The 16,526-nt window shown below is 44.9% G+C and overlaps 1 protein-coding gene across 1 annotated transcript in view; it reads right to left on the reverse strand.

Moving 5' to 3' along the window:
- Positions 1 to 11,536: 11,536 nt before the first annotated feature.
- The window catches only part of LOC124020574 (guanine nucleotide-binding protein subunit alpha-13), a 45,290-nt gene continuing 40,300 nt past the window's right edge, over positions 11,537 to 16,526 (reverse strand). Inside the window, exon 5 of the mRNA XM_046335813.1 lies at positions 11,537 to 16,484. Coding sequence (XP_046191769.1) covers positions 16,113 to 16,484 — 372 coding nt within the window. The 3' untranslated portion in view covers positions 11,537 to 16,112. The remainder of the gene's footprint in view (positions 16,485 to 16,526) is intronic.

A 16,526-nucleotide genomic window follows, 5' to 3' on the forward strand; every position in this document is an offset into this window, starting at 1 on the left:
TATAGTATTCTACAGTACAGTGATAACTCCTGTGTTACAGTGCCACCTAGCGTTTCTCCTATAGTATTCTACAGTACAGTGATAACTCCTGTGTTACAGTGCCACCTAGCGTTTCTCCTATAGTATTCTACTGTACAGTGATAACTCCTGTGTTACACTGCCACCTAGCGTCTCTCCTATAGTATTCTACTCCTGTGTTACGCTGCCACCTAGCGTTTCTCCTATAGTATTCTACTGTACAGTGATAACTCCTGTGTTACAGTGCCACCTAGCGTTTCTCCTATAGTATTCTACTGTACAGTGATAACTCCTGTGTTACAGTGCCACCTAGCGTTTCTCCTATAGTATTCTACAGTACAGTGATAACTCCTGTGTTACACTGCCACCTAGCGTCTCCTCAGTAACATTACATCCGGATGTTGACACCTATATTACATGAGGCTCTGCTGCCTTGGTAACATTAGAACAGCCCCATCACAGTGCCACCTAGCGTCTCCTCAGTAACATTACATCCTGATGTACATGAGGCTCTGCTGCCTTGGTAACATTAGAACAGCCCCATCACAGTGCCACCTAGCGTCTCCTCAGTAACATTACATCCTGATGTACATGAGGCTCTGCTGCCTTGGTAACATTAGAACAGCCCCATCACAATGCCACCTAGCGTCTCCTCAGTAACATTACATCCTGATGTACATGAGGCTCTGCTGCCTTGGTAACATTAGAACAGCCCCATCACAGTGCCACCTAGCGTCTCCTCAGTAACATTACATCCTGATGTACATGAGGCTCTGCTCTATATACAGTACATTCAAAAAGTATTCAAACCTCTCGACTTTTTCCACATCTTGACTTTTTCTACATTTTGAATACTTACGTAAATAAGATATTTGTATTTTATTCTTAATAAAAATGTGGGGACACTTTTCTACCTAAGTCTCAAACCAATTTCATCCCGTGTTGACAGAGCCGGATTCACCCACATAAAGTAGTGTGGATAGAGCCGGATTCACCCACACAAAGTAGTGTGGATAGAGCCGGATTCACCCACACAAAGTAGTGTGGATAGAGCCGGATTCACCCACACAAAGTAGTGTGGATAGAGCCGGATTCACCCACACAAAGTAGTGTGGATAGAGCCGGATTCACCCACACAAAGTAGTGTGGATAGAGCCGGATTCACCCACATAAATTAGTGTGGATAGAGCCGGATTCACCCACATAAAGTAGTGTGGATAGAGCCGGATTCACCCACATAAAGTAGTGTGGATAGAGCCAACACAGTCAACCACCAACGACCTCACGCTGTCGTCTTCCCTCTCTTATACCCTCTAAGAGTTTGTTAATTTACAACATAACCTTGCTGATCATGTAAAACAGTTGGTTCTTCAGGGCTTTGACCCTTCATCTTCTTCAGGGCTTTGACCCTTCATCTTCTTCAGGGCTTTGACCCTTCATCTTCTTCAGGGCTTTGACCCTTCATCTTCTTCAGGGCTTTGACCCTTCATCTTCTTCAGCCCTTCATCTTCTTCAGGGCTTTGGCCCTTCATCTTCTTCAGGGCTTTGACCCTTCATCTTCTTCAAGTCTTTGGTCTCGACTCACATCTGCTTCTGCCTCTTGTTTCAGTGTCTGGCTCCGTCATCTCCTGTGGGCTGAACACCTTCTGACAGTGGGACAGGTGGTGCCAGCCGGGAACCCTTCCTGAACTCTGACCGCCCGTTGGTGTTGCCACGGTTACCTGGAACGGGCCCAATTCCATCTTGACTGGTTCCATTTTCTCTTGTGGATCCCGGATTTTGCCCCAGTCTCCAACCTCCACAGGCAGGTTCGTCAGGGTCCCCACACCTGGTACCTCCATCCTGAGCTTCCCTAGTGTGAGAGTGGAGAGATCTGACAATAGTAGTTAGCTAGAGTGAGGTCTATTTTCCTGTCAGTCATGGGTCTGTGTGCTGGAACATTCATGGGTCTTCCTGTCAACATTTAGTGTGGTGTAACACCCTAGGCCTTTATTAACACTACTGGGCATTTTCATTAACACCCCAGGCCTTTATTAACACTACTGGGCTGTTTCATTAACACCCCAGGCCTTTATTAACACTACTGGGCTGTTTCATTAACACCCCAGGCCTTTATTAACACTACTGGGCTGTTTCATTAACACCCCAGGCCTTTATTAACACTACTGGGCTGTTTCATTAACACCCCAGGCCTTTATTAACACTACTGGGCTGTTTCATTAACACCCCAGGCCTTTATTAACACTACTGGGCTGTTTCATTAACACCCCAGGCCTTTATTAACACTACTGGGCTTTTCATTAACACCCCAGGCCTTTATTAACACTACTGGGCATTTTCATGAACACCCAAGATGTCTTGGTGGAGTTAACCCTTGTTTAATGGAATGGTTAGCTCTCTCGGTAACCCCGTTACTCTGAGGGTGGTAGATGGACACAAACTTCTGGTCCCCTCCCATCGTTATGGCTACCTGGCTTCACTACATCACCAGTGAAGTGGGTACCATTGTCTGCAGATAAAACCTCAGGAACACCACATCTAGGTATTATCTCCCTCACTAGTAGTGTTGCTACTTTCTGCAAGAGCTATACAGTCCATGTCCAGATGGACAAATGGTCCTCTTGGTGTAGGGAAATGACCTGGTTTCAGAGGTGCTCCTTTGGCAATGTTAAATTGCACGTAGCACATCGAAACAGAAACTATTTCACATGCTGAGTCAAATTTAGACAAAACCAATCCAAAGAAATTACCTCTATCATATGCCCTCTTGACAAATGGGCCACACCGTGGACCACACCGTGGACCACACCGTGGGCCACACCGTGGGCCACACCGTGGGCCACACCGTGGGCCACACCGTGGACCACACCGTGGGCCACATCATGGACCACACCATGGACCACCACACCGTGGGCCACATCATGGACCACACCATGGACCACACCATGGACCACACCGTGGACCACATCATGGACCACACCACAAACTCACAGTAATAAAATGCCATTGCAGACAGAGATTCACATACAGAATTACCCAGTAGTCATAGTAAAGATCACACCAGGGAAACAGGATGCAACCACCGTCAAGGCCTTAACACCATTGGATTCATACAAAGTATCCAAGATGAGAAAACATGACCACACCTGTGGTTTCCCCTCTACCATCTTGGCCTTGAGCCTGTGTGACTATCAGCAGGTGCAGACATTCTCAGCCTGAGAACCACATCTCCATGGACCACACCATTGTGCATTGCCACATCATGGACCACACCATGGACAGTAATCACCACTGGTGAGCCCCCCGACCCCAGGGGCCACACCCCAGGGTGGACCACACCGGGTAACCACACCCCAGGGTAACCCCACCCCAGGGTAACCCCCAACACCGTCATACCACAGACTTGAGGCCATTTCTACCAAAGGTGCATCAACAAAGTATTGAGCCAGGGTCTAAAAACATGTAAATGTGATTTCACAGTTTGTAGGCTAAAATGTCAAACCAGTTATTTCATTATGGGTTATTGTGATGTCATTATGGGGCCATATTGTGATGTCATTGTGGGGCCACATGTCATTGTGGGGTATTGTTATGTCATTATGGGGTATTATGCCACATGGGGTATTGTGATGTCATTATGGGATATTGTGATGTCATTGTGGGGTATTGTGATGTCATTGTGGGGTATTGTTATGTCATTATGGGGTATTATGATGTCATTATGGGGTATTATGATGTCATTATGGGGTATTGTGTGTAGATTGAATAACAAAAGGTGGAAAAAGTCAAAAGGGTTTGAATACTTCCTGAATATACATTTTTTGACTAGAGTCTTATGGGACCACTAAAGTAGTGCACCATAGAGATTAGGGTGCCATTTGGGATGGATGATTTAAAGTGTGGGAAAATAATCCACCAACAACATAACACCCTCAGCTGACTAGAACTCCCATCTCCAACTCCCTTAGGCTCCTGTTCATTAGACACAAACAGAAAACACTTCATTGGGACCTGAACTTGTCCAATATGAAACACCTAGAGTTCTTGTTCATTGCAAACACGTTTTGACACGGTGCACACTCATGAACCACACCTGGACCGCTGAGGGTCTGGCTTTATCCTATTTAAATACATGGACCAAACTATGTGAGGTACAAATGATACAATGATTAGTATTGTACTGAAGGACTGAGTGGATTATGGAGTGTTAGATACTGAAGGGGTTTGGATGGAAATGGACCACATCATGGACATAAAGTTTACTACTGCATCCTTCAACCTATAATCCTTCAGATGGCAAACCAGACAGTACTGTAGTTTACATCAGGCAGTACACATGGTTTGAAGTAGAGGAACCAGGTTGTACTGTGGTTTATCAGTAGAGGAACCAGTACTGTAGTTTAGGTACCACATCAGGTTGTACATCATAGAGGACCAGTACAGTAGAGGAAGCAGGCAGTACAGTGGTTTATCAGTAGAGACCAGGCAGTACTGTAGTTTGAAGTAGAGGAAGCAGGCAGTACAGTGGTTTATCAGTAGAGGAACATGGACCAGTACTGTAGTTTAGAAGTAGAGGCCAGGCAGTACTGTGGTTTAGAAGTGGAAACACATCATAGGAACCACAGTACTGGAGTTTACAAGTAGAGGAACACAGTACTGTGGTTTATCCACATACTGTAGTTTGGACCAAGAAGCAGGCCACACATAGTTTAGAAGTAGAAGAAGCCACACCTGTGGTTTAGAAGACCACAAACAGGTTGTACATCAGTGGACCACACCATGGGCCAGTACATCAGTAGAGGAAGCATGGCACCACACCGTAGAGGAAACCAGTACTGTGGTTTAGAAGTCAGGAACCAGGCCATACTGTGGACCACACCATAGAGGAAACAGGCAGTACTGTAGTTTAGAAGTAGAGGAAGCAGGCAGTACTGTGGTTTATCAGTAGAGGAAGCAGGCACACTGTAGTTTAGAAGGAAGAAGCAGGCAGTACTGTAGTTTAGAAGTAGGAGCAGGCAGTACTGTGGTTTAGAACCAGGGAAACACACTGTGGTTTATCACAGAGGGCAGGCAGTACAGTTTCAGTAGAGGAAGCAGGCAGTACTGTGGTTTATCAGTAGAGGGCAGGCAGTACTGTGGTTTAGAAATAGAAAACAGGCAGTACTATGGTTTACAGTAGTGGAATTACCTACAGAAGTAGAGGAAGCTAGTACTGTGGTTTAGAAGTAGAGGAAGCAGGCAGTACTGTGGATCAGAGGAAGCAGGCAGTACTGTGGTTTAGAATAGAGGAAGCCAGTACTGTAGTTTAGAAGTAGAAGATCAGCAGGCAGTACTGTAAGTTTATAAGTAGAAGAACAATGTGGATGTGGTGTAGGCCTTGACTGTGGTTTAGAAGTAGAGGAAGCAGGATGGTACTGTGGTTTAGAAGTAGAGGAAGCAGGCAGTACTGTAGTTTATCAGTAGAGGAAGCAGGCAGTACTGTAGTTTATAAGTAGAGGAAGCAGGCAGTACTGTAGTTTATCAGTAGAGGAAGCAGGCAGTACTGTAGTTTAAGTAGAGGAACAAGTACAGTGTCAGGCAGTACTGTGGTTTAGAAGTAGAGGAACCAGTACTGTGGTTTTAGAGGAAACAGGCAGTACTGTGGTTTAAAAGTCAGATGGAAGCAGGCAGTACTGTTGTTTAGAAGTAGAGGAAACAGGCAGTACTGTGGTTTAGAAGTAAGCAGGCAGTACTGTGGTTTATAAGTAGAGGAATCCAGTACTGTGATTTGGGTAGAGGAAGCAGGCAGTACTGTGGTTTAGAAGTAGAAGAAGCAGGCAGTACTGTGGTTTATAAGTAGAGGAAGCAGGCAGTACTGTGGTTTAGAAGTAGAGGAAGCAGGCAGTACTGTGGTTTAGAAGGTGGAAGTAGGCAGTACTGTAGTTTATAAGTAGGGAAGCAGGCAGTACTGTGGTTTATAAGTAGAGGAAGCAGGCAGTACTGTGGTTTATAATAGAGGAAGCAGGCAGTACTGTGGTTTATAAGTGTAAGCAGGCAGTACTGTGGTTTAGAAGTAGTGGAATAGGCAGTACTGTGGTTTAGAAGTAGAGGAAGCAGGCAGTACTGTGGTTTAGAAGTAGGGAAGCAGGCAGTACTGTGGTTTATCAGTAGAAGAAGCAGGCAGTACTGTGGTTTAGAAGTAGAGGAAGCAGGCAGTACTGTAGTTTAGAAGTAGAAGAAGCAGGCAGTACTGTAGTTTATAATGGGAAGCAGGATGTACTGTGGTTTAGAAAATAGTGGAAAGGATGTACTGTGGTTTAGAAGTAGTGGAAGTAGGCAGTACTGTAGTTTATAAGTAGAGGAAGCAGGCAGTACTGTGGTTTATAAGTAGAGGAAGCAGGCAGTACTGTGGTTTATAAGTAGAGGAAGCCAGTACTGTGGTTTAGAAGTAGAGGAAGCAGGCAGTACTGTGGTTTAGAAGTGGTGGAAGTAGGCAGTACTGTGGTTTAGAAGTAGAGGAAGCAGGCAGTACTGTGGTTTATCCTAGAGGAAGCAGGCAGTACTGTGGTTTATCAGTAGAGGAAGCAGGCAGTACTGTGGTTTAGAAGTAGTGACAGCAGGCAGTACTGTAGTTTAGAAGTAGAAGAAGCCAGGCAGTACTGTAGTTTATGTAGAAGAAGCAGAATGTACTGTGGTTTAGAAGTAGAGGAAAGGATGTACTGTGATTTAGAAAGAGGAAGCAGGCAGTACTGTAGTTTATCAGTAGAGGAAGCAGGCAGTACTGTAGTTTATTAGAGGAAGCAGGCAGTACTGTAGTTTATCAGTAGAGGAAGCAGGCAGTACTGTAGTTTATCAGTAGAGGGCTCCTGTTCTGTGTAGCAGGCAGTACTGTAGTTTATCAGTAGAGGAAGCAGGCAGTACTGTAGTTTATCAGTAGAGGAAGCAGGCAGTACTGTAGTTTATCAGTAGAGGAAGCAGGCAGTACTGTAGTTTATCAGTAGAGGAAGCAGGCATGTACTGTAGTTTAGAAGTAGAGGAAACAGGCAGTACTGTGGTTTAGAAGTAGAGGAAACAGGCAGTACTGTAGTTTAGAAGTAGAGGAAGCAGGCAGTACTGTGGTTTATCAGTAGAGGAAGCAGGCAGTACTGTAGTTTAGAAGTAGAAGAAGCAGGCAGTACTGTAGTTTAGAAGTAGAAGAAGCAGGCAGTACTGTGGTTTAGAAGTAGAGGAAACAGGTTGTACTGTGGTTTATCAGTAGAGGAAGCAGGCAGTACTGTAGTTTAGAAGTAGAGGAAGCAGGCAGTACTGTGGTTTATCAGTAGAGGAAGCAGGCAGTACTGTAGTTTAGAAGTAGAGGAAACAGGCAGTACTGTGGTTTAGAAGTAGAGGAAACAGGCAGTACTGTGGTTTAGAAGTAGAGGAAACAGGCAGTACTGTAGTTTAGAAGTAGAGGAAGCAGGCAGTACTGTGGTTTATCAGTAGAGGAAGCAGGCAGTACTGTGGTTTATAAGTAGAGGAAGCAGGCAGTACTGTGGTTTATAAGTAGAGGAAGCAGGCAGTACTGTGGTTTAGAAGTAGAGGAAGCAGGCAGTACTGTGGTTTAGAAGTAGAGGAAGCAGGCAGTACTGTGGTTTAGAAGTAGTGGAAGTAGGCAGTACTGTGGTTTAGAAGTAGAGGAAGCAGGCAGTACTGTGGTTTAGAAGTAGAGGAAGCAGGCAGTACTGTGGTTTATCAGTAGAGGAAGCAGGCAGTACTGTGGTTTAGAAGTAGAGGAAGCAGGCAGTACTGTAGTTTAGAAGTAGAAGAAGCAGGCAGTACTGTAGTTTATAAGTAGAAGAAGCAGGATGTACTGTGGTTTAGAAGTAGTGGAAGCAGGATGTACTGTGGTTTAGAAGTAGTGGAAGTAGGCAGTACTGTAGTTTATAAGTAGAGGAAGCAGGCAGTACTGTGGTTTATAAGTAGAGGAAGCAGGCAGTACTGTGGTTTATAAGTAGAGGAAGCAGGCAGTACTGTGGTTTAGAAGTAGAGGAAGCAGGCAGTACTGTGGTTTAGAAGTAGTGGAAGTAGGCAGTACTGTGGTTTAGAAGTAGAAGAAGCAGGCAGTACTGTGGTTTAGAAGTAAAGGAAGCAGGCAGTACTGTAGTTTAGAAGTAGAAGAAGCAGGCAGTACTGTAGTTTATAAGTAGAAGAAGCAGGATGTACTGTGGTTTAGAAGTAGAGGAAGCAGGATGTACTGTGGTTTAGAAGTAGAGGAAGCAGGCAGTACTGTAGTTTATCAGTAGAGGAAGCAGGCAGTACTGTAGTTTATAAGTAGAGGAAGCAGGCAGTACTGTAGTTTATCAGTAGAGGAAGCAGGCAGTACTGTAGTTTATCAGTAGAGGAAGCAGGCAGTACTGTAGTTTATCAGTAGAGGAAGCAGGCAGTACAGTAGTTTATCAGTAGAGGAAGCAGGCAGTACTGTAGTTTATCAGTAGAGGAAGCAGGATGTACTGTAGTTTAGAAGTAGAGGAAACAGGTTGTACTGTGGTTTATCAGTAGAGGAAGCAGGCAGTACTGTAGTTTAGAAGTAGAGGAAGCAGGCAGTACAGTGGTTTATCAGTAGAGGAAGCAGGCAGTACTGTAAGCAGGCAGTACTGTGGTTTTAGAGGAAACAGGCAGTAGAGGAAGCAGGCAGTACTGTAGTTTAGAAGTAGAGGAAGCAGGCAGTACTGTGGTTTAGAAGTAGAGGAAGCAGGCAGTACTGTGGTTTAGAAGTAGTACTGTGGTTTAGAAGTAGAGGAAGCAGGCAGTACTGTAGTTTAGAAGTAGAGGAAGCAGGCAGTACTGTAGTTTAGAAGTAGAGGAAGCAGGCAGTACTGTGGTTTAGAAGTAGAGGAAGCAGGCAGTACTGTGGTTTAGAAGTAGAGGAAGCAGGCAGTACTGTGGTTTATAAGTAGAGGAAGCAGGCAGTACTGTGGTTTATAAGTAGAGGAAGCAGGCAGTACTGTGGTTTAGAAGTAGAGGAAGCAGGCAGTACTGTGGTTTAGAAGTAGTGGAAGTAGGCAGTACTGTGGTTTAGAAGTAGAGGAAGCAGGCAGTACTGTGGTTTAGAAGTAGAGGAAGCAGGCAGTACTGTGGTTTATCAGTAGAGGAAGCAGGCAGTACTGTGGTTTAGAAGTAGAGGAAGCAGGCAGTACTGTAGTTTAGAAGTAGAAGAAGCAGGCAGTACTGTAGTTTATAAGTAGAAGAAGCAGGATGTACTGTGGTTTAGAAGTAGAGGAAGCAGGATGTACTGTGGTTTAGAAGTAGAGGAAGCAGGCAGTACTGTGGTTTATCAGTAGAGGAAGCAGGCAGTACTGTAGTTTATAAGTAGAGGAAGCAGGCAGTACTGTGGTTTATAAGTAGAGGAAGCAGGCAGTACTGTGGTTTATAAGTAGAGGAAGCAGGCAGTACTGTGGTTTATAAGTAGAGGAAGCAGGCAGTACTGTGGTTTAGAAGTAGAGGAAGCAGGCAGTACTGTGGTTTAGAAGTAGAGGAAGCAGGCAGTACTGTGGTTTAGAAGTAGAGGAAGCAGGCAGTACTGTGGTTTAGAAGTAGAGGAAGCAGGCAGTACTGTGGTTTAGAAGTAGAGGAAGCAGGCAGTACTGTAGTTTAGAAGTAGAAGAAGCAGGCAGTACTGTAGTTTAGAAGTAGAAGAAGCAGGCAGTACTGTAGTTTAGAAGTAGAGGAAGCAGGATGTACTGTGGTTTAGAAGTAGAGGAAGCAGGCAGTACTGTAGTTTATCAGTAGAGGAAGCAGGCAGTACTGTAGTTTATCAGTAGAGGAAGCAGGCAGTACTGTAGTTTATCAGTAGAGGAAGCAGGCAGTACTGTAGTTTATCAGTAGAGGAAGCAGGCAGTACTGTAGTTTATCAGTAGAGGAAGCAGGCAGTACTGTAGTTTATCAGTAGAGGAAGCAGGCAGTACTGTAGTTTATCAGTAGAGGAAGCAGGCAGTACTGTAGTTTATCAGTAGAGGAAGCAGGCAGTACTGTAGTTTATCAGTAGAGGAAGCAGGCAGTACTGTAGTTTATCAGTAGAGGAAGCAGGCAGTACTGTAGTTTATCAGTAGAGGAAGCAGGCAGTACTGTAGTTTATCAGTAGAGGAAGCAGGCAGTACTGTAGTTTATCAGTAGAGGAAGCAGGCAGTACTGTAGTTTATCAGTAGAGGAAGCAGGCAGTACTGTAGTTTAGAAGTAGAGGAAGCAGGTTGTACTGTAGTTTAGAAGTAGAGGAAGCAGGTTGTACAGTTTATACTGTAGGTTTACTCAGTTTATCAGTAGAGGAAGCAGGCAGTACTGTAGTTTATCAGTAGTAGGAAGTAGAGGAAGCAGTACTGTAGTTTAGAAGTAGAGGAAGCAGGCAGTACTGTAGTTTATCAGTAGAGGAAGCAGGCAGTACTGTAGTTTATCAGTAGAGGAAGCAGGCAGTACTGTAGTTTATCAGTAGAGGAAGCAGGCAGTACTGTAGTTTATCAGTAGAGGAAGCAGGCAGTACTGTAGTTTATCAGTAGAGGAAGCAGGCAGTACTGTAGTTTATCAGTAGAGGTAAGCAGAAGCAGGTACTGTAGTTTATCAGTAGAGGAAGCAGGCAGTACTGTAGTTTATCAGTAGAGGAAGCAGGCAGTACTGTAGTTTATCAGTAGAGGAAGCAGGCAGTACTGTAGTTTATCAGTAGAGGAAGCAGGCAGTACTGTAGTTTATCAGTAGAGGAAGCAGGCAGTACTGTAGTTTATCAGTAGAGGAAACAGGCAGTACTGTAGTTTAGAAGTAGAGGAAACAGGTTGTACTGTCTGAACTGTTGACATTTCCTTCAGGTCATGAAAGGGGACTGGCCCTTCCTTGGTTTAGTGCTTTTATCAGGGTTTAACGACTTTAAGGTCAAATGCATTGATTTAATTAGATTTAAAAAATATATACATATACACATTTGAAATAATTTTTGGGTAAGAATTAAGTACCTTACTGTGATTTTAATTGAAAACAAAGGTCAAAAATAGCTGCTTTATAAAAGTCAGTCATTTCAGGAAGTAATTTGAATTTTAAAAAGTCAGAAATGGAAAAACATTTGAATAGCTTCACCATTTTCAGCTTATCGAGACGTCATTGAAAATAGATGACATAAAATTTAAAAAAAAAGATTGAATAACTTCAATCTAAACTGACCCGAACCCTGGGTCTTATAGACGTTTAAAACATTAACTTTTCTTTTTTGTTGCTGCAAAGATAGGATCTATTCAGCTTCAGTGGTGTCAAGAGACTATGAAAAACATTGACATGACATTTAAATGGACATTGGAACAACTTAAACATCACGTGAGAAACTGACAAACAGTCCGACACACAGAGAGTTGTGACAAACGGCTGTCAAACAGAACGCCAATGAAGTGACTTCGAAATACACGTCACAGTTTGTAAAATGGTTTGTGGTTTTATTGGGAGAACAGGAAGAAGACAGTATAAGTTAGAGACTGTACAATGAAAGCATTTCGTCATCTACAATAAGCCAGAGAAACACAGTTTGTAAAATGGTTTGTGGTTTTATTGGGAGAACAGGAAGAAGACAGTATAAGTTAGAGACTGTACAATGAAAGCATTTCGTCATCTACAATAAGCCAGAGAAACACAGTTTGTAAAATGGTTTGTGGTTTTATTGGGAGAACAGGAAGAAGACCGTATAAGTTAGAGACTGTACAATGAAAGCATTTCGTCATAAACAATAAAAAACATCTGAACTCCAATAAGCCAGAGAAACGTTTTGTAACCGTTGGTGGGACTCGTATGTGAATTATCTTCTTGGATACTGTCCCAAATGACCCCCCGTGTCCCTATGTACTTCTACTACTTTAGACCAGAGTCAATAGGTCGTCCTGTAGGGAATAGGGTGCCATTTGAAATGCAGCCTTCATCTTGAAATGAGGACATTAAAACACCGCTAAGGCAAACAATGCAAGTATAAAACCTTGATCAGAGGAAAAAGGCGAAGTCGGGTAACAGGAGGCACAACAATATCAGTCATATTTGGGCAGATCATTTGCATATTTGACTCTTCACTAATAAAGAACACATCAACATGATTATTCTCATAACATACAGAAGTGGTTCATTTAAGTATTCTTGCTGTGTTTTGCTGTATTTTTTTGCTGTGTGGACTGGAGCACAGTGCAGTTGCATAGCTTTAAAACACCACCTCACACACACACACACACCTCAGGTCCTTCCAACTCCAGGTCCAATACGCCAGATTGCACCTTCACCTTGATATAATGGACCTGGCCCCAAACCTTCCTCCACATTCCATAGAATCAATAGAACTAGAATGACGTTTCATTCTAGATGTGTCGGAACCCTCAGTGATGTCATAATGAGAGAGAGAGAGACAGAGAGCAGGAAGGAGTTGTAGTAGAGGAACAGACAGTTCTCAGGGCAGGGTCTGACATCACAGTTAACAGCTTGAAACCTCTAAAACTCTTTTTGACACAATGAATTACAACTCAGACTGGGTTAAAACCAGTTGTGGAGGCCGACCAGGCCACTGAAGGCAGGTTTTTGTCTGTAGCAGAATCCTAATGAAACAGGCGTTTGGCTTTGTGACATCGTCAAAGTGGGCCTGAGCTTTTGAAATGACACTGTGTTCTGACTGACTCTTGGGGCTGCATTCCAACATCCACACTAACATAAAGGAAGCAGTGCATTGGAACGAGTGAGGCTAGCGTTGATATTGGAACGGAGTCGTAGGCACGCGTTTAAAACCACAGCAACAGCAGCAGCACAGAGAGCGAGAGAGAGAGAGAGATCGCCTGAAGGAGCAGATACATACACACTGACTGAATACTGACCACGGTGTTACTACTGGCAGACTGTCTTCCCTTCTCTCTGACCGGAGCAGACAAAAGGCCTGCGTCTGTCTGGGCTTTGTTCCAAATGACAGTCTATTCCCTACATAGTGCACTACTTTAGACCCTATGGGACCTGGTCAACATTAGTGCACTATATAGGGAAGAGGGTGCCATTTGGGACTACTTTTTGAGCTCTCCCTCACTAAATAAGACCAGTAGGGGACATAGGTCTGTCCGTCTGCCTGTCTACTGGGTATTGAGTCACTCTGGAGGCCATTTGGCAAAAAGCACCGACTGACTACACCCATAGAAATAGAATGGCTAGAAACAGTTCTAGAATGGACAGTTCTAGAATGCACATTATTCTAGAATGATCACTTTGGGACATGTTAGGTCTGCCTCTGTAGGAGGGTGTGTTGTTCAAAAACCTGTTTGTTCAGCATCGACAAAGGCAAATCACAGACCCTAGTCTGGTCTGACTTACTGGTGTGTGTGGCGCTGAAGGAGGAGACACTGGTCCCAGTCACACCAGTCCATCCGACTGGTATAGAGGATGGAATGGTGGCCTTCAGCCAAGGGGGCCTGACACAGTCTCAGCCCAGACAAAGAGCTCTGTGCTGGGGATGACTCGGAGCTATGGAAGGGGTGGCCTGGAGCGATCAGTCAGAAGCCCTGACAGGGCTGACAGTGTTTGTGAGACAGACTTGAGCTACACATGCAGCATGTTTGGCCAACGAGACTCAAGACTGCATCCAAAACTATATAGGGAATAGCGCTCACTTGGGAGACAACGAGAGAGATTTTAGGAGTCTACGTGCAAAACCGCACCTTACTACCTTAATAATAACATAGTTCTCTGTTAAAGAGTAGTGCACTAAGTAGTGCCCTATGAAAGACACACAGGGCCGAAAGCAGTGCACTAGATAGAGAGTAGTAGGGTGTGACTTCAGACACCCCCTTCATAACGGGTACAACAATGTGAACGGTATCCTTCTCCTGGTTTCCCTTCAGTTGGTACAAACCCAACGTCCAACTCATTTAAAAAGGCTATTTATTTGCTAGAGATAAAGACACATTGGTTGGTGAGGAGTTAAGGAGGAGAGAAAGATTCATAATTAAATCAAATCATTTGACACAGTTTCCCCATCATAGGAGTATGTCTAGGATGAGCCTCCACAGGGTTTATAAGGCTGATCACCGTCTCTTCCCTCTAGGATGAGCCTCCACAGGGTTTATAAGGCTGATCACAGTCTCTTCCCTCTAGGATGAGCCTCCACAGGGTTTATAAGGCTGATCACAGTTTCTTCCCTCTAGGATGAGCCTCCACAGGGTTTATAAGGCTGATCACAGTCTCTTCCCTCTAGGATGAGCCTCCACAGGGTTTATAAGGCTGATCACTGTCTCTTCCCTCTAGGATGAGCCTCCACAGTTTACAAGGCTGATCACTGTCTCTTCCCTCTAGGATGAGCCTCCACAGGGTTTATAAGGCTGATCACAGTTTCTTCCCTCTAGGATGAGCCTCCGCAGGGTTTATAAGGCTGATCACAGTTTCTTCCCTCTAGGATGAGCCTCCACAGGGTTTATAAGGCTGATCACTTGCTTACACTAACACAGAGAGAGGGACAGAAAGAGAGGGGAGATAAAAAGGACTGGAAGAGGGGATGTAGCTGGCCGGCAAGTTGTTTAGACGACCAGCCTCTGATGGACAGCCGTCTGTCTGTGTGTGTGTTTTAGGACTTAGGCAAATGAACATCATTGCTCTAAATACACAAATAAGTGGTCCACAATGTATCCTGAGAATTAGCTCAGTAGTTTATCAACTGGTCTGTCCGAGCCAGTCTGTCTGCGCGTGTGTGTTCACACACCCTCTTCCATAGCCTTTAACACTGCCCATCAGCAGGTGTAAATCAAACTTGTGTAAAACCTTTCAAATATAACTTAAGACAATGTTTAGGTACATATATTCATAATAAATCTGTGAGAGAAAAAAAAAGTTAAAAGTTCCAAACAGTAAGACCAGGATCAGGTCAGAAGAGTCTCTATGGGTAGGTTGTGTGTGTGTGTGTGTGTGTGTGTGTGTGTGTGTGTGTGTGTGTGTGTGTGTGTGTGTGTGTGTGTGTGTGTGTGTGTGTGTGTGTGTGTGTGTGTGTGTGTGTGTGTGTGTGTGTGTGTGTGTGTGTGTGTGTGTGTGTGTGTGTGTGTGTGGCTCTGTTTGATAGGTCATCATCAGACAGTGGTAAAAGGCTTATTTGTGGAATCATTAAGGATTAGTTTTAGTACAGTGTTGTAAAGTCCCCCCACTCTTTAACTTCCCCCTCAGCAACAACAACAAGTAACAAGCTCTCCGCTGCAGTTGGTTCCACATCCAGATAGTGACACTGATTGGCTGTCAGAATGGTGGGGGGGGTGATGTCATAATCAGGCTCTGAGGGAAAAGGAAGTGTAGAATCAAGCCAGTTCAGGGCAGGTGTGAGTGGAGGTGCATAGCGACAGGCTGGCGCCAGTAAAACAGTCATCGTCATCATCATCATTTTGTTCTACAGCGTTTACCATCCCCTCTTCCCTGGTTGCCGTGGGTGCCGTTTGACTCCTCCCTCCAACACAGAAAGGCCAGTTGACCCCCTCACCATTGACCGCTAACCTCCAGCAGTGGTCTGGGCTTCTCAGACAGGTTACAATGTGACAGAGTGAGACAGGAGAGTTAAGAGTGAACCAACAGAGTGAATATAGTAATATAGAACAACAGATTTAGGACCAGCTTCCCCTCCCCATATCCTGTCATTAACCATTAGTGGGGGAAATTAAAAACTGACCCAGGATCAGAGTCCGAGGGCAACTTCATCCTACAGAACACATCAACATATCTACAGACTCTGGAATAGTCCATTACAGAAAGGAGAGGGGTGTGTGAGGGGAGGGATAGGGAGAGCTCATTTACAGTGGTTTAGAAGGGGGGGGTAGAACTGCCAGGTACAAGGCCATTAGAAGTGGTAACAGGGTTCAGTGGTCAAGGGTCATAGGTGACAGCCTGCACCAGAGGTGACTGGAGATCAGGGGTCAAGGTGAGGGCTCGCAGGGGTTAAAGGTCAAGGGCCAAAAGGTGACTTAAAAGGCAGTGACACAGTGTAACACAACAACTCTTCTGCTCTCTGTTCATCACCCTGCAATCACGGCAAGTCAGTGGGTCACGGTGAGGAGTCACAGGGGGGGGGGGGTTAAAGGCCAAAAGGTGACTTGAAAAAGGTCATAACCCCCCTGCGATCACTGCAGCATCAGCTGCTTTAGGTTGTCGTGGAGGATGGTGTCCTTGACGTCTCGGAACACCAGGCGAATGTTCTCCGTGTTGATGGCTGTGGTGAAGTGGTGGTACAGGGGCTTCTGCGTCACGTCCCTCCTCTTCCCCCGGAAGCAGTCCACTAGGAACCTCTGTACGTCCACCAGGCTGTGTGGCTCCCCGGGGTACTCTGGGAAATAGTCCTTGATGGGGACGGAGCGCACCTTGTCCTCCAGAAGGTCTGTCTTGTTGAGGAACAGGATGATGGAGACGTTGGAGAAAACACGATTGTTGACGATCGTCTCGAAGATGTTGAGGGATTCGCTGAGACGGTTGGTTTGACGGTCCTCCATCAAGACCTGGGGGGGGTTAGGAGGTTAGGGGAGTAGGGTGTGTGTGTG

This window comes from Oncorhynchus gorbuscha, unplaced genomic scaffold (genome assembly GCF_021184085.1).
Source record: "Oncorhynchus gorbuscha isolate QuinsamMale2020 ecotype Even-year unplaced genomic scaffold, OgorEven_v1.0 Un_scaffold_859, whole genome shotgun sequence".
NCBI lineage: Eukaryota > Metazoa > Chordata > Actinopteri > Salmoniformes > Salmonidae > Oncorhynchus > Oncorhynchus gorbuscha.